The following is a 21910-nucleotide window of genomic DNA, read 5'->3' as shown; positions in this document are numbered from 1 at the left end:
GCATGAGAGCCAGGGTCTCCGCAGCACCCCTTCTGGGCTGTGGACTCTGGGCGGCCACACCGGCTCCTTGAGCCTCCCCTGTCTCGTCTGGCACACGGGACTCGGATCCTGGGTGCTGTGAGGAGGTTCAGATGAGCGGCGTGTCTGTGCATGCTGGCACGAGGAGTGTGGGCTGGAGATGGGAGGGGATGTGGCTCGGTCCAGGGGGCAGAGTGGGGCGGGTGAGGCGAGGCCAGCTCTGCAGCCTCCTCTGGGCCCAGCCAAGCGGCCAGGGCCAGCTGGATGGTTTAGATAAGCGAACATGTAAACAACAAACAACACGGATGTCCTGGGCTCCAGCGGAGGCTGGGCCCCCTCAGGGAGTTCCAGCAAAGGGGACCTGGGGGGATGGGGTTCGGGCAGCCTCGTTGCAGGTGCCACGAGGAGTTTGCGTGGAGAGGCGTGAGGTCTTATTCTATCCACAGGACAAAACAGAGTGATAAATAACAGTAGCAAAAAGAATAATAACGATAAGAGTACCCACTTACTCAGTGTGTATGGTGTTATTTAATTCTCAAAACAACCCTGAGAGAAAATATTTGCAAAACACATGTCTGATAAAGGGTTTGTACCCCGAATATACAAAGAATGCTTACAAGTCAATCATAAGAAAACAAACAACTTAATAAAAAATGTGCAAAAGACCTGAACAGACACCTCACCAAGGAAGCTATCCAGACAGCAAACAAGCCGATGAAAAGATGTTTTCACCACCAGTCACCAGGGATGCAAACTGAGACTGCGGAAAGCGTCCATCGCACATCTGTTAGGACAGCTAAGGTTTTTTTTTATACACAGATTTTTAAACATTGAAGTCTAGTTGATTTACAATGTTGTGTTAATTACTGCTCTACAGCAAAGTACTCACTTACACATGTACATATATTTTTTCATACTCTTTGCCATTATGGTTTTTCATAGGATATTGAATATAGTTCTCTGTGCTATACAGTAGGACCTTGTTGTTTATCCATCCTATATATAAAAGCTTACGTCTGCTACAAACATGTTGGCAATCTCCTATAAAATCAAATCTATACCTACCTACGACCCAACCATTCTACTCCTAAGAGAAATGAAAACCTACACTGACACACACACAAAACTTGTATGTAAGTATTAATAGCAGCTTTATTCATTATAACTAAATCCTGGAAAGACCGCAAATGCCCACAGAACTTGCGAATGGACAGACGAATGTGGTCAATCCGTCAATGGGCGACTCCTCAGAAACAAAGAAACGAGGTCCAGATGTGGGAACAACACGGTGCGTCCCAAGGGCGTTGAGTCCAAGATGCCAGACCTAAAAGGTGACACTCGGCAGGATTCCGTTTGAATGCCATTGTGGAAAAGGCAAAACTAGACACAAGACAGAGCCGTGGCTGCCAGGGCGGGGGCGGTGGGTTAACCGCAAAGGAGCTCAAGGGAACTTGTGATAAAGGCAATGATGCTGGTGGTGGTCGTTGTTTAACTATACATTTGCCAAAAACTGTCAAACACACTTAAATGGTGAATTTTATTGTATGCAAATTATACCTTATTAAAGCTGAGGGGGCAGGGTGGAGGGAAGCCTGTCTTCCCTTCCTGTTGGGGCAGTCCCTGCTGTGTCACAGATGAGGAAAGCAAGGCTCAGAAGGTGACGTGATGGCTCCGAAGCCTGTGGCAAATGCTGACCTGAGGGGATGTGGACAGGCTGGCAGTGAGGCCGGTGGGAAAGCCTCAGGTGGGGCCAGGGCTGGGGCAGCCAAGGCTGTGAGGGGAAGGGCTCAGGCCCAGGGCAGCCTGTGGGAAGGCTGCTGGAGATGCTGAGATTTCAAGGACGCAAGGCAGAGGGACATGTGACAGCACCAATGTGCACAGGGCAGCAGGCAGGAGCCTTCTCACCCGAAGCTGTGGCTCAGAGAGGTCAGGTGAGTCCCCCAGGTCACACAGCAAAGCCGGCGACAGAGCCGGACCTGCCGACTCCAAAGCTAGTGTCCTTGCTCTGGGGACAGAGGGAAAACGGGAGGCCTGAGGCCTTTGATGAACAGCCCAGTCCATTCACTTCTCTCTGGGCCTCAGTTTCCACCTCCATGAAGTGGGGGGAGAGAGACGAAGGCCTGGAAAGCGCTGCCTGGGCCCCGTCCCCACGTGGCCGACACCTGCTCTCATGCTGGGTGGGGAAACCAATCAGGAAGGTAGGTCAGCGGCCAGAGGGGACACTCCCTCCTCCCTGGGCCTCAGTTTCCCCGGCTCGTGGGAGCAAACTGGCTAAATGACAGGTGGAAAACTGGGGGCCACAGTTAGCACCCACACACATTCTGCTTTCCCTCCATGCCTGCCTTTTCCCCCCTTTCCCCTCAAATTTGTATTATGCAAAGCTTAAATCACACAGGGAGTAGCAGCCTGGGCCAGCCATGTTCACGCGGAGCTCCTGGGCTCTCTCACTGGCATAACCTTTTTCTCTGAACCCTTCAGCATGTGTCCCTGGAGAACAAATACATTTTCCTCGTAACCACAACACGATTATCCCACCTAAGAAAAAAGCCCTCATGCCACAGACACCTAATACACCCGCCACCTTCAAGTATCCCATTAACCCCGCATGTTTTTTATGGCTGATTTTTTTTTCAAACCAGGATCTGACAAGATTCACATATTCTACTTGGTTTTATCTCTTTTTTCCCATAATTTTTTTTTTGGGCCGCGCTGAGCGGCATGTGGGATCTTAGTTCCCCAGCCAGGGATCGAACCCGTGCCCCCTGCAGTGGAAGCACGGAGTCCTAACCACTGGAACGCCAGGGAAGTCCCCACGTTTTTAATTTTAAAAAATTTACATCTCCAGGGCTTCCCTGGTGGCGCAGTGGTTGAGGGTCCGCCTGCCGATGCAGGGGATGTGCGTTCGTGCCCCGGTCCGGGAGGATCCCACATGCCGCAGAGCGGCTGGGCCCATGAGCCATGACCGCTGAGCCTGCGCGTCCGGAGCCTGTGCTTCGCAACGGGAGAGGCCACAACAGTGAGAGGCCCGCGTACTGCAAAAAAAAAAAAAAAAAATTTACATCTCCAGAAAACGGGCCAGAATCCTGCAATGAACGTGTAGACGGACGTTACCTGCCAGACCCTCTGTCTCCCTCTGCTAACCTTTTACAAGCAGGCAGTAGCCACGTGTAATTGTGCAGTTAGTCAGTTGCCATCATTTGAGCATTAGGAGGCCTCGCTTCATTTGTTCTTTCCAGCTCTCACTGAAACGTCAGAAGACCCGGCCAGGTTTCCCACGTGAGCTGTCAGCCCCAGTGGGGGAGGCAGGGCAGGAAGCCCCACTTTGCCACACTCCGCACTGACCCCTTCTGCCTAGCACCCGCCTGCCTTCCCAGTCCCTGCGCCATAGCAGGCCTGGGCCCGCCCCCATGGCACTGTTGACCCTGATCTACCCCAAGGGCCTCAGGGCCTCCGGCCGTCTCGGGAGGCTCCTTGGCCAGGCCTGCCCGGAGGCCCGACCTGTCCTCCACCTGGAACATCAGCCCTGGACTCAGCCTTCCCGGGTCTGAGTCCTGGCTCCACCACCTCCCCCCAGAGAGCTTCAGCAGCCCCTGCTCGATGGATCCTGGCCCCTCACGGGGGTGAGAGAGAAAATGAGACCTTGCCCGGAAGCACCCAGCACACACTCAGTGCAGTGAGATCCTGGCGCCTGACCCGACGGCCCAGTGACAGGGGCCGCTCAGAGGATCATTGTCTCCTTAAGATGGAAGAGCCGCAGTCGTGACAGAGGCTGTATTTAGAAATGACTCAAGTGCCTGACAATAAAGGGCCGTGGGGTGGGGTGGCTGCCAGGGCCTTGTCCTCTGCTACTGACGTCATGGTGTCCACTCAGCGGATGACCACACACCGGGCGGAGGGCGGGTCCTCGGCACGTGCTGGCACTGACCGGGCTGCAGGACCCATGGCTCAGTGACAGGCTTCACTTTGGGTTTATATGCTAACTTTGGGGTTCAAATGGGAAGAAAGGATACACATTTGTATTTACTTGGGTTTATGTGTGGAAAACTGGAAAAAATTCATGACAAGTGAGAATGCTTCCCTCTGTGAGGCGGGGAAGATGGGACAGGGAGGTTGAGTGTCCCCTGGGGCTTGTGTACATTTTGTTTTAGTTTTGGAAACATGTGACTATATTACATAATCAAAAATTAAATATAAGAGTATTCTTAAAGAATGATTCTGTGGTTTCCCATATATTAACAAAGGAACTTGCTCACATTATACTGTTAAGTGGGAAAAAAGACTACAAAACGGTGAATATGAGTCCACTTGTGCTGGAGGAAACACTGCCTGTGTGCAAAGAGCTCACATGAGCAGTTTTGGTGCCTTATTTGCCGAGTTCCAGACTCTAGAACCAGGGCACTTGCTCCATACAAGGAAGGAAGGAATGACGTCGCAGGAGGAGAAGCCACCCGGAAGGACACGCCACCCCAGCCGTGGACCTCGGAGGGGCTCGGTCTCCTGGATATCTTCCTGATTATTGGGAAGATTGTAAGTCAGGCCCCTCGTGCATCCACTAGGCAGGAAGGACAGGAGAGGCTCTGTCCCAGGGTGGAGGCGGGGAGGGGGCCGCTGGGCGGGACGGTGAGCTCCCCGGGGAGGATGTGGGGCTGGTGAACAGCACGGGGTCGGGGGTCATAAAAGTGCTTTACAACTGGGTTGTGATGCAGCTGCACGGGGTACACATTTGTCGAAACTATAAAAAGGGGGAATTTTTGCTATATGTAAACACTACGTAAAATGTTTTTTAATAAAAGAAAAAAACACAGAAACAAACACCACAGCCACGATGGGTACGCTGGGCTTCATTTTATAATTCTACTTACATATGTGTTTGAAATTTTCCAACATTAAAAAACAAACAAACAAAAACCCTAAGATCCCTGGTCTGTTCAGAACCCTCCCACGGCCCCTCCTGGCTCAGAATAAAAGCTGGAGACGCCACATGGCCTCAGCTCTTTAAATCCACCCCAGGGTCTTTGCACTGGTTGTTCTCTCTGCCTGGACCAGGCTCCCTCACTTCCTTCAAGTCTTTCATTAAAAAAGCCCGGTCTGTAGAGGTCTGTCCTCGATACCCCCTCTGAAACCTCTCCAAAGGCACCTCCTCCCCTCCCCCCGACTGAGTCTCCCTGGGCCCTTGTCTCAGTGAGACGGACCACGGATTTATTTCCTTCTTGGTGCCTCTCCCTCCCCTAGAATGTCAGCTCCTGAAGGGCAAGGAGTTTGGTCTGTTTGTTCACTGGGTGCCCCTAGAATAGTGACTGACACATAGTAGGTGCTCAATAAATATTTGCTAAATGAATTAATGGCTGACTGAATAAATGATACCCTATATACAATACATGGGACCCAGTCTCCGTGTGGCCCCACCAAGCCTTGGCCATTGGGGCTTTCATGACCCAGGGCCCATCTCCCCAGGACTGCTGGGACCCAGCTTTGCTTTCTAACTTTGGGGGGGGGTCACAGGTTCATTCAGGAGCCCCTCCCCAAGGCTCCTCCATGACCAGCATGCTTTGGTGTTGAAAGATAGAGGCAAGTCCTTTCAACTCTGTAAAGACTGATTGCTTGCTTTATTCTTTGATTGATCCACTGCCTGTTCCACAAAGGATTTCTGCAAGGTTTAAAGACCCCAACAAGATAATAGACATTTAAAACTAGGACAGAAAGAAGGGAATCAAAAACAGGGAGCATCCTGGGCTCTTATGGTGGACTTGGTGTGCCCTCGGCCCTGCCAGGAATCTCCCCTGTACCCAGGAGGACTGAGGAGCTTCGATGAGGGCCTTCCAAGGGAGGTGATGCTTGGACAGCAGCGCATGCAAAGGCCCAGCATGGGAAACAGCATAGCCAGTTGATGGAATTTCCAGAAACTTCTTCTGGCTTCCCCACACCACTCAAGTTTATTTGGAGACAAAGAAATCACCTGAGACACACACAAGATTACGTCTTGCTCAGGATTGCAGCCAGCCCTGACTCAGCTCAAGTCAAGACCCCCTCTGACCCCAGGATCCTCTTCTATCTCCTTGTATGTTATGACTCACTCCTCAGCCTTGTTTTGTTTCCAAACTCTGTGACACAACACACACTTATTTTTTTTAAATCTGCTAGGATAGGATATTCTCAATAAATATATCTGACAAAGGACTAATAACCAGACAAGAAAAAGAACTCCAAAACGAAAAACAAACAAACAAACTTAAACAGGCACTACAAAAGCAGATATCGAAACGGTCAAGGAGTGGATGAAAAAGGTTCAACGTCATGGGTCATCAGGGGAATGCAAACTTAAGCCAGTGAGCGACGACTTCACACTCATCAGATGGCTAGAACTAAAGGGACTGACAGCACCAAACGTAACTCTCAAAATTGTTGGCAGGAGTGTAAAAATGGTACAACCACTTTGGAAAAAGGCCTGGCAAGTCCTCATAAAATTCAAGGTACACTGACTGCAAGACGCAGCCACCTGCAAGGAGCACCATGTTCAAGAATGTCCACAGTACGTTTATTCGTAACAGTCAAAAACAACCCAAACGCCCATCAACAGCAGGCGGCTAAATTGTGGAATATGTACACAATGGAATACTATTCAGTGATGAAAAAGATGCGACCACAAGGATTAACCTCACACATAAAATGTTGAAAAAAAGAAACGACCCTGAAAGTGCAGACTATATGATACTGTTTACACGAAGTTCTAGGAAAAGCAAATTAGTCAAGGGGTGGGGCACTGGCCGGAAGGGGGAAACACAAGGGTCGGGTATCTGGTATTGGGCAGTGGTCACGTGGGAGTGACATCATGCTTACACCTTCATTAACGAACTAGTAAAACCTGCAGTCACCTGACTCGGTGGGCTGCTTCTGATCTGAGCAAAGCTGGGGGTGGGGAAGGGTTGTCTGGTCCTCACACCCCCAGTCCTATGTGTCCTCAAGCAAGTCCCTGGAATTCTTGGGACTCAGTCCTCCCCCCCGCCCCGCCTTGAGTGGCTCCAGGGATCTCCAAGGCGCTTCCCGCGCTGCTGCCTCTGGGGTAGAGGTGGCATTTCACCGGATCCAAAGCAAGCAAGGTGACCTCGCAGATCTCCCCGGGCCCCTGTCCTCCCGGTGACAAGGGGTTAAGCGCACCTACTTCCCAGGCTTCCCTGGGGCTTTGCTGAGGCCAGGCACACAGCAAGCGCTTAATAAGTGGTGGCTGCGAGGAACTTCCCTGCTGGCGCAGTGGTTGAGAGTCCGCCTGCCAATGCACGGGACACGGGTGCAAGCCCCGGTCCGGGAAGATCCCACATGCCGCGGAGCAACTAAGCCCGTGCACTACAACTACTGAGCCTGTGAGCCACAACTACTGAAGCCCGCGTGCCTAGAGCCCATGATCCACAGCAAGAGAAGCCACCGCAATGAGAAACCCGCGCACCCCAAAAAGTAGCCCCCGCTCTCCACAACTAGAGAAAGCCCGCGGGCAGCAACGAAGACCCAACGCAGCCAAAACTAAATAAATTTTAAAAAAAACAACAACTGGTGGCTGCGAGGGGACGGTGAGAATTGCCCTACAGGTCGTCACGTGTCTTTTTGTTTTTGCTGTACGCGGGCCTCTCACTGCTGTGGCCTCTCCCGTTGCGGAGCACAGGCTTCGGACGCGCAGGCTCAGCGGCCATGGCTCACGGGCCCAGCCGCTCCGCGGCATGTGGGATCTTTCCGGACCGGGGCACGAACCCGTGGTCCCCAGCATCGGCAGGCGGACTCTCAACCACTGCGCCACCAGGGAAGCCCCGTCACGTGTCTTTGAGAAGGGGTCCGTGCGGACCCCAAAGTCTCCTGCCAGCTGAGGCCAGAGGCCCAAGGGCCCAGGCGCGAAGCTGTGAGCGGCGCGGCGCCTTTAAGAGGCAAACGGAATGCACCAAAACAGAGCGGCCGCTCGCTTACTGGCCGCGCGCTGCACGTGACCGCACAGCTGATTTCCTGCCCCCCTTTTTGTTGCTGCCGCCGCCGAGTGTCAGTTTCTGCGCCGCCGCCTGCGGTCGGCCCGCTGTGCGGGTCCGCGCGCCTCTCGCGGAGCCCGCCGCGCGCCCGCAGCCCGGGTCCCAGCGCCCATGGCGCACTCGCCGGCCGCCGTGCCGCCGGGCGCGCCGGAGCAGGGCTGCCCCATCCGCGTGGAGCACGACCGTAGGCGCCGCCAGTTCACCGTCCGGCTCAACGGTAACGCGGGGCCCGGCCCGCCCCCGCCTTTTGTCTGCGCGCCGCGGGGCTGGGGGCGCACTCGCGGGCCGGGTGGAGGCGGGCTGCCGGGAGAGTCGAGCCCGCGCCGGGCGCCCGGGGTGGAGAGGGCCCCGGGGAGGCGGAGGCAGGCGCCGGGCAGCTCCGATCCCGCCTCGGCCCCGGGGAACCCGCACCTGCTCGGCCTGGCTATTTTCCGGGCTGCTACCGAGGTCCTGGGGAGCGTGGTGAGCCACGCTCCCCTTTCCCCGGTGTTCAATGGCTTCTGGCTGCACCTGGGAACCTTAGCTTTTCTGCACCAAGGGGATTGGAAGAATCCTCTGGGCCGACCCGGGGCTGACAGAGGGACTTCTGCCTGGAAGGGGCAGGGGGTGTAGAGGGATGGTGTCGCCATCAGACCCCAGAGGCTCTGGGACTTTGGCTAAGTTGCTTCATCTCTGTGCGCTCCAGTTTCTCCATCTCTACAATGGGGTTAACCCCAGCGCATAACTCCTGGCTGGTGGTAAGGACCAGATGCTCCAGTAAGAGTAAGGTTCAGAACAGCGCCTGCGGCAGGTAGTAAATGTTGGTGAACACTGACTGGGTATTATTATTATTATTATTTTGGCCAAGAGGTGCAGCATGCGGGATCTTAGTTCCCCCACCAGGGATTGAACGCGTGCCCCCTGCAGTGGCAGCACTGGAAGTGCAGAGTCTTAAGCACTGGACCGCCAGGGAAGTCCCTGGGCATTACTTTTTAAACCAGAAGCAACGTCAAGTCCTCATTTCCTGTAGAGAAAGGTTCCACCACTTACTAGCCCACACTCCCTCTACCTAAGAGGTCTGGGGATGGGAAGTGGAATTATGAAATGGAGGAGTGAACTTTCATCCCTGTGTCCCACCCCTTCTGCCTTAATAACTTTTTCTTCCCTCCCAGCTGGGCCCCCTGTGGCAGTGTCCAAGCTGGAAGGGTCCTTATGGGCCACCGTGCCCATTTCTGAGGAGGGAAGGGGAAGGCTTCCTGAGGTGGGGGGGATGCGCAGAGCCTGGATGGGGTCCTGCTTGGGCCCACTCCTCCCACCTGCACTTGGACAGCCGGGAGGGGCTGGGGCCTGGAGCGCGGACCTTCCTCAGAAGCCCCCTTTGGGCTGTGCTGTGCATTGAGCTGGGCCCAGCACATCCCTGTCACAACATCCCTGTGACCTGGGCATCACCACCGCAGCTCAGGGGAGTAAGCCGAGGCCGGCGCAGGGGAGGAGCGCAGGCTGGAACTCAAACACGTGTCTTTCCACCTGGAGGCATGTACTTCCACCGCCACGCTGCCTGCAGTGGCCCGGCTGGCTGGCTGGCCGTGACTCTCCGGGCCCCGCTGCTCTCGTTGGACGAGGCCCCATGGCTTTTCAAACCCTCTTTTTGAGGCTCCAGAGAGGCCTTAGATTCCCTTGGGGGGCTCAGGAGGCCCTAGACACTCAGAGAAAGAAGAAAAAGGGAATGTTTTGGGTTTTCCTTCTTTCTTTCCCTGGTGAGTACAGCCAAAGGACACCCCTCTAGACTTGGCTGTGGTCAGAGCTGGACGTGACCAGCCATCTTTCTAAACTTGCACCTCTGTTGCCTACTGCTCATTTGGCTAACTGTAAGGTGGACCGGGATCCCCAGCCACGCCCGGGAGTAGCTCCTTAACCGCCCGCGAGACGGGGGCTGTGCAGCCAGGCCGGACCTGGTCTGGGTGTATATGGGGGGCGGGGAGTCATCTGTGCCCAAGCCTCCACCCCGCCGCAGCTGGGGAGGGGAACGGCTTGCCGTGGTGTCTCCTAACCTGCAGGCAGTTCCCGGAGGCCAGCTCACTGCGCCTGTGAGAGATGTGGGCTCTGAGGCCGAGAGGCAGAGCGGCCCTGGGGCTCCAGGTGCAGGTGTGTACCGGCCATCCGCTGGCACAGCTGGGCTGAGGAGCCTCCAGCAGCCTCCAGGTCTGGGGAGGGAAGAGGTTTGAGCAGCTGTGCGCATTCAGTCCTCAGGAGGCCCCACGCACGCGGAGTCGCTTTATCCTCAGCCTTGTTGGTGGGGGGTGGCGGCGTTGTTCGAACTGCTCTGCCCATTTTACAGAGGAGGAAGCTGAGGCAGGGAAGGTGACTGACATGCCCAGGGGCTTGCACCTTGGAGGTAGAAGAACTAGGATTCATTCCACAAGTGCTTGTTGAACACCTACTGTGTGTTGCGAAACGTTGTTGTAGGTGCTGGGGGCTCCTGGGACCGACCATCTGGGGGGCAGTGGACGATAAAGTGTAGAGCGTCCTAGAGAGCAAGGCTGGTGAGAAATAAGGTCGGGCGTCAGGAAAGGGCTCTTCTTTGTTTGTTTTGGCTGCGCTACGCATCACGTGGGATCTTAGTTCCCCCACCAGGGATCGAACCCTTGGCCCCTGCATTGGAAGCGCAGAGTCTTAACCATTGGACCACCAGGGAGGTCCCAAGGGCTGTTGTTTAGAGTCAGGTGTCTGGGACGGCCGCCCTGAGAAGGAGGCAAGGAAGGGAGCTACGGTGGGAACAGCACTCCACGTGGAAGGGGCGGCAAGTGCAAAGGCTCTAGGATGCCTGGTGTGTATTGGGAGCAGCAGGGACGGGAGGACGGAGAGGCCGCATAGCAGAGGACGTGAAGAGGTCCCAGACGGGGCCGTGGAAAGCATTCTGAGGACTCGGCCTTGACTCCGGGTGAGGTGGGTGCCTGGGAGGGTCCTGAGCAGAGGGCGGGTGGGATGTCCTGGGCTCCCGCTGGCTGCTCTGGGGCAAGACAGGAGCAAGGATGGCTACTGCTCTGGAGCAGGCGGTGTGAGAGGAGGGGAGAAATCCCAGCTCCTGGATGGTTGCTGAAAGAAGCGTGGATGGGTCTTGCTGATGTGGGCTGTGAGAGAATGCAGGTGTCCAGGCTTGTCTGGTCCCCAGATCCAGGGTCTGAAAAGCTAGCTTGTATCACTATTTCATCAGTGGGGAAAGCGCAAAGCCAGGACTGAGCTCCCACCCCTAGGCGGCCCCACCCTTGGCCTTTGCTTTCCCCTCTCAGCCAGCGCCGAGTGTCCCACTTGCTCCAAGAAGCGTCATTTGGGGGTCCTGGAACCCAGCGCCTTCCACATCCTCCCCAGCCCCCACTTTGCAGATGGGAAGACTGAGGCCCTGGGGGCAGCAGGGCTGAAAGCGCAGCAGAGGCCTCCTACGTTCAGATCCCAGTTCCCGGGCAGGAGGCCCCTGCCCGAGCCACGTTGTGCTCCCAGGGCACCCTCATGCCCTTCGCGTCCTGGGATGCATGCTAGAGCGGGTCCCTGGGCAGGGTGCCTGGGGGGGATGGGACCAGCTGGGCCTGTGGGTGGGCTTCCTGGGCGGCCCCCAGGGTCTGCCCTCTCACGCTTCCCAGCTCTGAGCCACCAGCCCATGGCCCCTGCCCACAGCAGGCTCTGCAGGTGGAGATGCCCAGAGAAGCCAGGCGGTGCCGCCCGCCCTGGGCTCCCTCGCCCAATTGTCCTTGACCAGCTACGTCCCAGAGGGCACAGAGAGCCTGGGTTCTGGCTTTGCCTCTGCCTCATCGTCTGTATAACAGGCGTTTTGATCTGCCGGGCCTGCTCTCGGAACTGGTGCAGGCAGGGCGGAGACGGAGGGAAGGTCTCCTCATTTGCCAGGTTGCTTTAACTTTTCTCAAAACCAGTCACAGCCCATGATCTCGACGTGACTCTCAGGAGGGAGGTAGCCGCTGTCCCAGACCTGGTGACGTCTGAGGTCTCCTGGCAGAGCTGGGACTGGAAGCCGGGGCCCTGGCTGGCTCCATGGCCCCCACGTGGCAAGTACTGGCCCAGCCCGGAGAAGGGCCTGGGGTCCAGCCAGGCTGCCACACGCGGAGGCTGTGGGATCCACGGACCCAGATGCCGGGGGTGGGGTGGCCGTGGTGCCCAGGGGGCAGGTCAGGGGGTTCTCCGGTGGGAGGCGCCGGGCAGAGGGAGCACCCGACCGAGGCTGGGTGGACGTGAGGGGCCACGAGGAGGCCCCTGAGCAGAGGACGGACGGGATGTGACTCGGCTTCCACGGGGGGCCCAGGGGCCGGCGGAGGTATGAAGTGGCCAGATTCCGGGCATGTTTTGAAAGCTGTTCCCACGGGCCTGCCGGAGGTCAGAGCAGAGGCTGAGAGACGTATGAGAAGCGCCTCGGGGGGTGGCCGTCTCCAGGCAGCGTGGGGCAGTTGGCACTGGGCAGCCTCTGCGGTCACTGAGGCCCAGGTGTTGCAGGGCTGTCCACTGGTGTCTGCCTCCTCCGCAGCTCAGGGAGGTGTGGGGCGGGGACAGCGTCGCGCCCTGTCCCTCACACGCAGCCACGTCTGCCCCGCGGCCCGATGCCCTTCTGCTCCTCTCAGCCGCAAGACCCGGGGTCCCCAGACAGCTCCACACGTGCCGAGCTGCGCGATAGCCTCTCAGAGCCTCGGTTTCCCTGTTTGTCGATGGGGCTGTGAGAACCCTGCCCATCTTGTAAGGTTCTCGTGAGGATTGGTGTGTGCAGGGGCTGAGTGGCCCCAGCAGTGTGAGCTGCAGCTGTCCTGTCCCAGTGTCCCCAAGGGCGTGGGGTCGGGCTCCAGGGAGGTACTGGGCGTACAGCAGCCACGAGCCGGCCTTCAGCTCCTGCTGTGTGTGTGGCACAGAGAACGGCAGGAGTTTGTGAGGCAGGTATTTCTTGGGCATCTGCTCCGGGCTGGGCACTGGGGATGTGGTGGTGACCAAGCCCCTGGGACCACCAGGAGCTGGCGGAGTGGGAGGGGCAGAGAATCCCCCAGGCCATCCTGGGATCTGGTCCATCTGTGGCCCAAGTTGTCACTCAGGAATGCTGAGGGAGGCGATGGGTGAGCGAGTGAGCAGGGACCGGGAGAAGGCTGACAAGGGCTCCAGACCCTGCCCCCTGTCTGCAGGGGCCCTCGGTGCAGAAGCGGAGGTCTGCGCAGTGCCTGTGAAGCCCCCACGTGGCCTGCTGCCCTGCGTAAACATTCTGCCTCGGGGCCTTTGTGCTGGCTGTGCCCTCTGCCCACCCCTCCCCTGCTCTTCCCTCAGACGTCTGCTGCTCCCCAGTTACCCCTCAGCTCAGAGGTTTCCTCCTGGGAGGTCTCCCCTGACTACCCTGGCTAAATGCCCGTCTCCCCTGGTCCAGATTATTTTTTCCTTCATACACTTGAAACTTCCTGAAATAGTAACCCATGGAGTTGTCCTCAGCTCCTGAAACAGTGTCTGGGGCTCAGTGAACTTTTGTCAAGGGGAACAGGTGGACAGATGGGTGGATGGGATGCCTGGGCAGGTAGATGGGCAGGCAAATGGGGGCCGGATGGGTGGGTGGGTGTGTGGTTGGATGGACAGACAGACAGGCGGATGAGGAACTGAAGACTTTGGTTGGAGGAACTCCAGTTAAATGTTTTTCCAGCAGGAAACCAGGGTAGACCAGAGTGCCAGGCCTGAGAGGGCATGAAGGCCAGTTTGCTCTCCCTCCTGTGCCTGGCGTGGCTTTCCTGTGTGCCCCTCCTTCTGCCCTTCCCCAGGTCCGGTGGGAGGTCCTGCTCTCTTGTCTCTTCAGGCTCTGGTTTAGTTGGCGACTTGCTGAGCTCTGCTCTTCATCCAGCGCTGGGCCTGGGGCTCCCAGTCCCTCGGGCAGGTGCTCCGGTGGGGATGCAGAGAGCTGGGCTTTGGGGGGCGCCGGGGGCCCTGGGATGCTGGCTGGAGGGTGACGGGAAAGGCCCACGGGGGGCTCGGTATGTTCGGCCGCTGTTCTAAGCATTTTACGGAAATTGCCTCATTTAACCCTCCACACACTGTAATGAGGAATGTTATGTTACATCCATACTTTATGGACGCGGAACTGAGGCGCAGAGGGGCGATTCCAGACCCAGCTCCCCAGCCGGGCTCCAAACGCCTGCGCCTCCAAGGCCTCTGTGCCGGCTCGGGCCTCACCCGCCAACCACCCTCCCCACAGGGTGTCACGACCGGGCTGTCCTGCTCTACGAGTACGTGGGCAAGCGGATTGTGGACCTGCAGCACACGGAGGTCCCCGACGCCTACCGCGGGCGTGGCATCGCCAAGCACCTGGCCAAGGTAGGGGCGTGGGGGCTGCCCCCCACTCACAGGAGACCACGCCCCGGGGGCCGGCCCCGCCCTCCAGCGGCTGCGGCCGCCTCGCCCCCTTCCCCTCCTCTCCGGGCCACGCCCCGCCCTCCTCCAGCGGCTGCGGCCGCCTCGCCCCCTTCCCCTCCTCTGGGGGCTGGGCCTCCGGGCCCCCACCACCACACGCACACACCTGCCCGGTGCCGGGAGCTCGCTGCCGGGACCCCGTGTATGGCACGTGGTAGGTGCTCCGTGAACCCTTGCTGAACAGGTGGACAGACATTGGGGTGACTTGGCTCTTGCCCCTGCGTCCCCAGCCGCTAGGAGAGCAGCTTGGGCTTCAAGGGGCTTTGACCTGGAGCAGGGCTCGGCCTTGCGTTCCCCTGACGGCTGACGGGGCCTAGCCCCTCCCCCTGCTGCCCCGTTGCTCCCTCCCCCCTGGCCCCGGGCGGGGGACAGGTGTCTTTCAGTAGCAGCTCGAGCTGGTCTATGGGCCCACCCCGTTACAAGCGAGGAACCCAGAGTTGCTACCTGGGTAACAGGAGAAGGGATCTGCCAGGGGTGAGGGCGCTTATCTGCAAAATGGGAGAAGAGCCTGGAATCCTGTCACTAGAGGCTCTCGGGTTGAAACCCGGGGTCAGGTGTGGGCCGCTGGGGGGTGGCCGGAGGGTCAGACGGCCGACCAGCAGCCCAGGCGCCTAGTCAGCCCTCGGCCTTTGTCATCAGACCCTCCAGCTACACCCAGACTGTGCTGTACTGTTTCAGCAAACGTTTATTGTGCACCAGTGTGTGCAGGGCACTGGGGCAGGGAGGTGCACCAGACCCACCAGGACGACACCTGCACGCTGACATCCCCACCCCCGGCTGCTGCTCTTGGGATCCCTGTGAAAACTGAGTGACCTCTGCCAGGGGCGGAGGGAGCCCCGGGCGCCCCAACCCAGCCCATAGGGGAGGCTCCTAGAGGAGTGTCCAGTGAAGAATTAGCGGAGAAGAGGAGTTTGTTGGGCACCCCGGCTCGCTGTGGAGACGGGCGGGCGGGGCTCTCCCGGGGCGGATCCGACCCTGGCCCCTCTCTTCCCTGCCTTGTTCCTCCGGCAGTTCACCAGAGCTTCCTGCCCCGGCTTCCCGACTGTAACGGGGGTGGTGGCAGCACCCCTGGCTCCATCGCAGACCCGAGGGAAAGCCCGGGGCCTGAGGGGCTGGGCCTCTGAGCCGAGGTGCCGCTGGGGGCCCTGACCGCTCTTCTCTCTGCCCGGCTGCCAGGCCGCTCTGGACTTCGTAGTGGAGGAGGACCTGAGGGCCCACGTCACGTGCTGGTACATCCAGAAGTTCGTCAAGGAAAACCCCCTGCCGCAGTACCTGGAGCGCCTGCAGCCGTAGCCCCGGCCCCGCGGGGCCCGAGCCCGCCCACCGGACCCTCCCTCCGGGCCTCGCCCCGGCCTCTGCGTGCTCTCAGGAACCTTGGTCCCCACGGGGACAGACTCAGAGTTATTTTTGTAAGGACGTTTGTCTGTGGCCGTGGCCCAGCTGCCGTGGCGAACGGGGCCCGGCTGTTCCTGCTCTGCAGACACCGTGAGGGCCCGCGGTCAGGACCGGAACGCGGACAGGGGCGTCCCTCTGGTCTTTCTGGGTCCCACCTGCTGCTCCCCGCTCCGTGATGGGCAGGGGGGCTGATCTGGGACCCTGCCAACATGCGCAGGCCGGGTCGTCTCCGCAGATGAGGAGCCACAAGGAACCTTGTGTGCCAACTGCTGGGGGCGTCGGGCCAAGCGCGCGCGCACATGTCTCCTTACTCCTTGCAACGCCCTTCAGCTCTGCAAGAGGCAGGCCCCCCGTGGCTGCCCTCCCCCTTCCAGCCCGAGTATCTTGGGGGTCCCCGCCCCTTGCTGTGGCTGAGCTTTCTCAGAGAGGGCCCTTCTGAGCTGGGGTAGGAGGGAGAAAACCGTCCTCCACGAACCAGCCGCACCACCCAAGAGGAAGAAGTAGTTCTGCAGAGGGATTTCCTGTGCAGCCGCCAGACATCAGAGCGTCTTTGCCTTCCTGCGAGCTCGTGGCCCGTCAGGAGTCCTGGGGCCCCTCCCGGACCAGCCTTCCTGGGAACAGCCTGGGGAGCAAGCACCCCAGCACCCTTTGTCCTGTGGGGCCAGCCTTTCTGGGGGCTGGTTAGGGCTCAGGGTACCAGCCTCCGCTGCCGCGCTCCCCACGAGGGCTGAATCCACACCTGCTCTTCTGTGGGGCTGGAGGGGAGCCCAGGAGTCCGGTCCCTCTGGGGTGAGGCGTGAGTGACGTGGCCCCTTCAGCCCTCTGGCTAGGGTGGGCTGCTTGCCCCGTTGACACCTCCCTGCCTGACCTCGGCAGGCACTGGCCTGTGTCCTCTTCCCACTCGTCCGCTCCCAGTCTTGCACCAAGCCCCGCTCCTCCACTGCAGTGGCCCGGGGCCCCCAAACACCTGTGCGCAAATGCCTTCTCACCTGGTGGCGGGAACCTCTCTGTCTGCGTGCCTGAAGGCCTGGCAGCCCCAGGGTCCCCGTCCTCAGCACCCCACCTTCCCAGGTCCCAGCCCCCAGCCCCACTCTGGCCTCCAGGAATCCCTGAGAGGGCCGAGGGCAACCATTGCACTCCCAGCTCTGTTTGCAAAGGGCTTTTGGGGGAGTCAGGGAGGCCCCTGGGCCTCTACCGTGCTGGCGGGAGGTGGGGTCGGCTGCTGGGTCCCCTCCGAGCCCGGGGGTGTCCCCTTCCTGGTGCAGCATAAGGAAAGAGTGGGTTGTAGGCCTGAGAGTGGACTGACAGGCAGCCCAGGCTCTGAGCCATTTCCCTCTCCAGCACCACCCGCTCCCTGTCCACATATCCCTCCCAAGTTCAAGCACAGACTCCGTCATGAGAACTTCTCTCCAGTAGCTCAGCGAGCTGGTGCTGACCCCTCTGCAGCCTTTGGGGCAAGGTGGCCCAGTTCCAGGGGGCGCTGTCCGTAGCCGGGTGTCCTGCAGCAGTGGCGCAGGGGACCCCAGGGCTGGGTGGCACCAGGGCCCACCAACCCCCGTCCCAGCCTGCACCTGTGTTCTAACAGCAGGTGACTGGGTGCCCAGCCGGCATGCAGACAAAACACTTAGTACTTGAACCAGGGGATGTGCGGGGTCTCCAGGGCCCCTGCAGCACTGGACCCAGGGACAGCCTGTCCCCAGTTTCTGCAGGTGCGACCCGGGCCTCCTCGCCTCGGGCTGCCTTAAAGTGCCGCTGCTGCTCCGCTAGAGCCCTCGGCGGCAGCAACGGCCAACTCTCCCAGGTCGGGCCGGGTCCACTGCAGACACCTGCGCCGGAGCCCCAGCCCCCCCTGCCAGCACGCCCAACCCCATCCCGCTGTGGCTGGCTGCCCCCCCACCCCGTGCTACCCTGACTGACTGGCGTCCCAGCCTCGGCCCCCAGCCCCACCCATCCCGGGACACCTGGGGAACCCTTGCTCAGGAGGCAGGCCACGTGGGCCAGTTTGTGTGCCACTGGCAGGGCAGGGGGACACTCAGAGACCCACCCAGGCCCCCCAAGCAGATCGCCCCCGAGGCCCCGTGCCCTCCTGCCACAGCTGACTGTGGGTCTCTCTTTCTCACCCGGTCGAGACAGGTGGTCACTCACGTGCCTTTCCCACTCAGGACCTGCTGCAGGTGGCGTCTGGGCCAGGGCTGGTCTCCAGACGGATTGCATGACGTACATTTCAATAAAAGGTGTGACCCAGTGCAGCTCCAGGACTGCTTCTGGAAGGGCAGGGGCACTCCTCCCCCCCCCCCCCCCCCGCCCCACCCCCCCCGCCCCTGCCTCTGCTCCACCCCCATGACAGTCGGGCTCCACCCAGGTTGGGGGGGGGGCCCTCAGGTGTGAGGGAGGAGTGAGAGGGCAGACCTGGCAGGTGCTCTGTGTTCCCGCATCCTAGCTGGCGGCAGGGGAAGCAAGGCTCTGAGAGGCGCAGGTGGCGTCAGGATCTCGGGGCTTTGCCGGCCCGGCCCGTGCCTCCTCCCAGGTATGGGCCCCTCTAAGGCCACAGTCATGCCCCTGGCACTGGCTCCCCTCGCTGGGAGTGGCTGGATGGGGTGACCAGGAAGAGGCTGTCAGGTCACATCAGCTGCTGCTCTTAGCCCTGTCCCTCTCTCCCCAGGAAGCCTTCCCTTGGAGCTCCTGGCCCAGGGGGGCACAGGCCAGGGGCAAGCGGCACTCAGAACACAGACGATGGAGAGCCTCCGGCATGGTGTCTGGAGCCTGAGGACTCCTGGATGGGGCGTGTTCCTCTAGGTCCACCTGGCGGGGGTGGGGGTGGGGGGGAGGGGGTCACATCGCTGCCCCAACGGAGAGGAAGGGGCTGTGCGGTCACCAGGTCGCCAGCCTTCCATCGTGGCCAGCTCAGCTCCCACAGCAGCTCCGTGAGACACCAGGTATTGGGGACCAGAGGCTGGGGGTGGGGAGTTCACAAGGCTGCAGGAAGGCGAGGGGACCAGGACCCACACCCAGTTCCTGGCCCTCCACGTCCGCATCCCGTGGCGGAGACTTCACAGGGCAATACCCGGGGACACCCCCAGCACCCGCCCTGCAGCAGCCTGGGGTCTAGAAGTAAAACCCAAGTTACCGTCTACCCTGAACCAGAATGAAACGGCGGGGCAGGGACAGGACAGACCCAGTAAAGGTCCCACCGGGAGAAGGGAGGGCAGGAGCCGGCAGCCGGGGCAGGAGTCATGGGTGCTGAGTGACCCCTGCCCACCCAGCCCTCCTCGTCCTGCTTCCCAGTGGCCACCTCTCAGGAGGAGCCTGCACACTTTCTGCAGCTCTTTCCTGACCACGTGGGTGTGACTAGGCTTTCCTCTGAGCAGCAACTCAGAGGCCCATGTCCCCTCCAGCCTGCAGAGTCCCCATCCCCAAAGCCGACCACATCCAGCTGTGGAACGGGCAGGATGGGGCCCAGGGGCCCCTCGTGTTCCCAGCACGGCTTCAGGGCAGGCTGGGGGTGAGTTCCAGCCATACAAACAAGGAGCCTGCGTTCTGAGGCCTGGATGGGGAGAGAGGAAAACGCACCCCCATTGGGATGCGGGGGATTGGGGGAGGGCTCTTTGCTCACAGCATGGGGCAGGGTCCCCTCAAGGCAGCCTGGCTGGCAAGGTGGTCCTGGGAGGTTCTAAGCCTGGAGTTAAACGGCAGGACAGAGCTGCAGGCACAGCGTGCAGAGTTTGGGTAAAAGAAAGCAGGTTTTTTTTAAATTGAGGTATAGTTGATGTACAATATTGAATAAGTTTCAGGTGTTCAAGGTAGTGATTCAGCCAGCCTGCCCAACACCTCCACAAACAATGGCCTGTGTTAAATCCCTTCTGTTTGAAATACCTCGGGTGGGTTTCTTTTCCTAATTAGACACTGACTAATATTGATAAAACTACCCCCATTTTACAGTTGAGAAAAGTGACATTCAGAGAGAGGAAACGACTAACCAAAAGCAAACCCAGTACCTCTCCTCTGTCAGTCTGGTCCCATTACCGGGTCACAATGCTGTCCCCAGCTCTTCCTTGCACACTCTTCATCCAGGCCCCATGCAGATGCTACCTCTTGAAAAGACCTCTAGCCAACTGTAATCTCCAAGTCATCTATTACATCATCCTGCTTAGTTTCTTGTTAGTATTTATCATGCACTGAAAACTCCTAGTTACTTAGTTGTTTATTCGGCTGGACTGGAAACTCCATGAGACCAGGAAGTGTTTGTCTTACTAAGTGCTGTGACTCTGGTGCCTGAGAGTACCTGGTACTGACTGTGCACACAATTATTTGCTGTAAGAATGAATGAACAGAGGAGTAAGGGAAGTGGCAGAGATTTCTGAGCACCAGCTAGGACCCACCTTTCCTGCTGGCTGCTTCTCTGCCAGCAATCAGGGCTCTCTGGGGGCCCACAGGAATTTCAACTCCCATCATTCAGGTTGTGCCCTCAGTGGGAGCTCAGTTACTACACGCTGCCCGTGAATCTTCCAGGTGTCTGTGCACTAGTAGTGATGAACAGGTGACATTCTGGGTGTCTCCACTCAAGTCTGCAGACTGCGGCAGATGGCCTGTTAGAAGTTAAGTGCAAGAGCAGGGAGATGGGGAGATGGTCCCAGGCCCACAGTTGCTTGAGCACTTTCCTCTGTGCACTAGATCCTGGCCTGACTCTTCCTGAGAGACACCATAGCATAGCGAAATCTGGGCAACCAGACAGCTTGGGCTCAAATCCTGGCGCATGACTTTAGCGAGTCACTCAGGTAGGGCCTCCTCATTTGCAAAATGAGAATGTGGATAAAAACAGTATCCCTTTCACAGGGCTGTTGTGAAGATTTAAGAGTTAATCACTTAAAATAATTAGAACAGGGCTTGGCCTGACTTAAACGTCCGTTGACTGTTACCTTGTGTGGTGTTCTGAGTTCTAAGGTGTCACCTTATGTAATACTCATACTGGTCCTCTGAGGAGAGGTGCTAATATCACACCCAGGTTACAAACTGGGAGGCTGAGAAAGAGAGGTTATAAAAGCAGCCCCCCACCCCCAACACACACACAAAGCAGCCCCAGGTCCAGATCCATGCTTCAAACCCAACTGTTCTAGAATCCCTAGAAACCCTCTGAATCAGCAAACTGGGCCAGAGAAAATAGACTAATCACAAGGCGAGATGGTCATCGTTCGGAGGTCACTAAGCAGGGCCGCACACTGTTACCTGGAGGCGGGACTGTGACCCAACAGGAAGAGCAGGTGCTGCTGAAGGATGGTTGGCAGGGAGAGAAAGGCATTTTAGGCACAGCATGGACCGTCTGGGGACCTCCGAATCTGCTAACCTGGCTCTGGGCAGGGAAGGGAGGCAGTTGAAGCCGGAGAGGGGAGCAACCTCCACATTACGGAGGGGCTTCTGGGTCGCGCTTAGGAGCCTGAGTTGCATCTTGTAGGTACTGAGGGCCCGTGACAGACTCTTAAGACTGTTGTAGACTGTGAACCGAAAGGAAATCCTGAGGAATCCTCAACGATGGGAGCCGCATCTACACCCGACAGCCCTCGGGCCCTGGTTCGCCCGGTTCGGCGAGACCCGGGGGCTGAGAGCAGGCGCCGTGCTTCTCCCGTCTCTGGACACGGCGCTGATTTCAGCATGAGAGTTGCTCAAATGCTTATGGGACCAATTAATATGTCTAGCAACGCTGTCGGTCGGAAGCAGGGGAGGGACTACAACTTCAGAGCTGCGAGGGGTCCCCCGGATCAGCCCCTGCTCGGAGGGGACAGCGGGCAGGAGTCACTGGGCTACGTCCGCCCTCCCGACTCGGCAGGGTCCAGGCAGGGCTCCCGCTGGCGGGGTGAGGGGCCAGCACCCGCCTTCGAAGACGCCCGAGTGCGGGGCTGTGTCCTCGCCACCACGGCCGGACGAGGGTGCGACGTGCGCGGCGCCCTGTCTCTCCCAGGAGTCATCACACGTTAAACTCTCCCCTTTCTCCGCTTCCAGACACTCTCTGCCAACAGCCTGCCAGCAGGGACCCCCTGGCGGCGGGGGCCGCGTCTGTCTCGCCTCCCGAGAATTTGGGGGAT

General features: G+C 58.9%; 1 protein-coding gene across 3 annotated transcripts; it reads left to right on the top strand.

Annotated features, from left to right (window-relative positions):
* The first annotated feature begins 7789 nt into the window (after positions 1 to 7789).
* On the top strand, positions 7790 to 18267 carry NATD1 (N-acetyltransferase domain containing 1). 3 transcript variants are annotated; one of them, XM_027131334.1, is made up of 3 exons: positions 7790 to 8241; positions 14224 to 14342; positions 17967 to 18267. In XM_027131334.1, the coding sequence occupies exons 1-3, from the start codon at positions 8136 to 8138 to the stop codon at positions 18219 to 18221; spliced, it is 480 nt and encodes a 159-aa protein (XP_026987135.1). In that variant the 5' UTR covers positions 7790 to 8135; the 3' UTR covers positions 18222 to 18267. The 3 variants fall into 3 exon arrangements, with proteins under 3 accessions (XP_026987135.1, XP_026987137.1, XP_026987136.1); XM_027131336.1 differs by lacking the exon at positions 17967 to 18267 and adding an exon at positions 15117 to 15732 and having other exon boundaries at positions 7794 to 8241; XM_027131335.1 differs by lacking the exon at positions 17967 to 18267 and adding an exon at positions 15615 to 16419 and having other exon boundaries at positions 7802 to 8241.
* The last annotated feature ends 3643 nt before the right edge of the window (positions 18268 to 21910 follow it).

Source organism: Aethalodelphis obliquidens, unplaced genomic scaffold (genome assembly GCF_003676395.1).
Source record: "Aethalodelphis obliquidens isolate GAN/ISIS:26980383/991018 unplaced genomic scaffold, ASM367639v1 scaffold38, whole genome shotgun sequence".
NCBI classification, from domain to species: Eukaryota; Metazoa; Chordata; class Mammalia; order Artiodactyla; family Delphinidae; genus Aethalodelphis; species Aethalodelphis obliquidens.
This window is presented reverse-complemented; position numbering and strand designations above follow the sequence as displayed.

What these genes read in the sequence shown, in the direction of transcription:
- NATD1 (XM_027131334.1), top strand. Translation starts at nt 8,136, where the DNA reads ATGGCGCACTCGCCGGCCGCCGTGCCGCCGGGCGCGCCGGAGCAGGGC. An exon ending in GTTCACCGTCCGGCTCAACG is followed by an intron (nt 8,242 to 14,223) that starts GTAACGCGGGGC and finishes CCCTCCCCACAG; the next exon opens with GGTGTCACGACCGGGCTGTC. An exon ending in TCGCCAAGCACCTGGCCAAG is followed by an intron (nt 14,343 to 17,966) that starts GTAGGGGCGTGG and finishes CGGTCGAGACAG; the next exon opens with GTGGTCACTCACGTGCCTTT.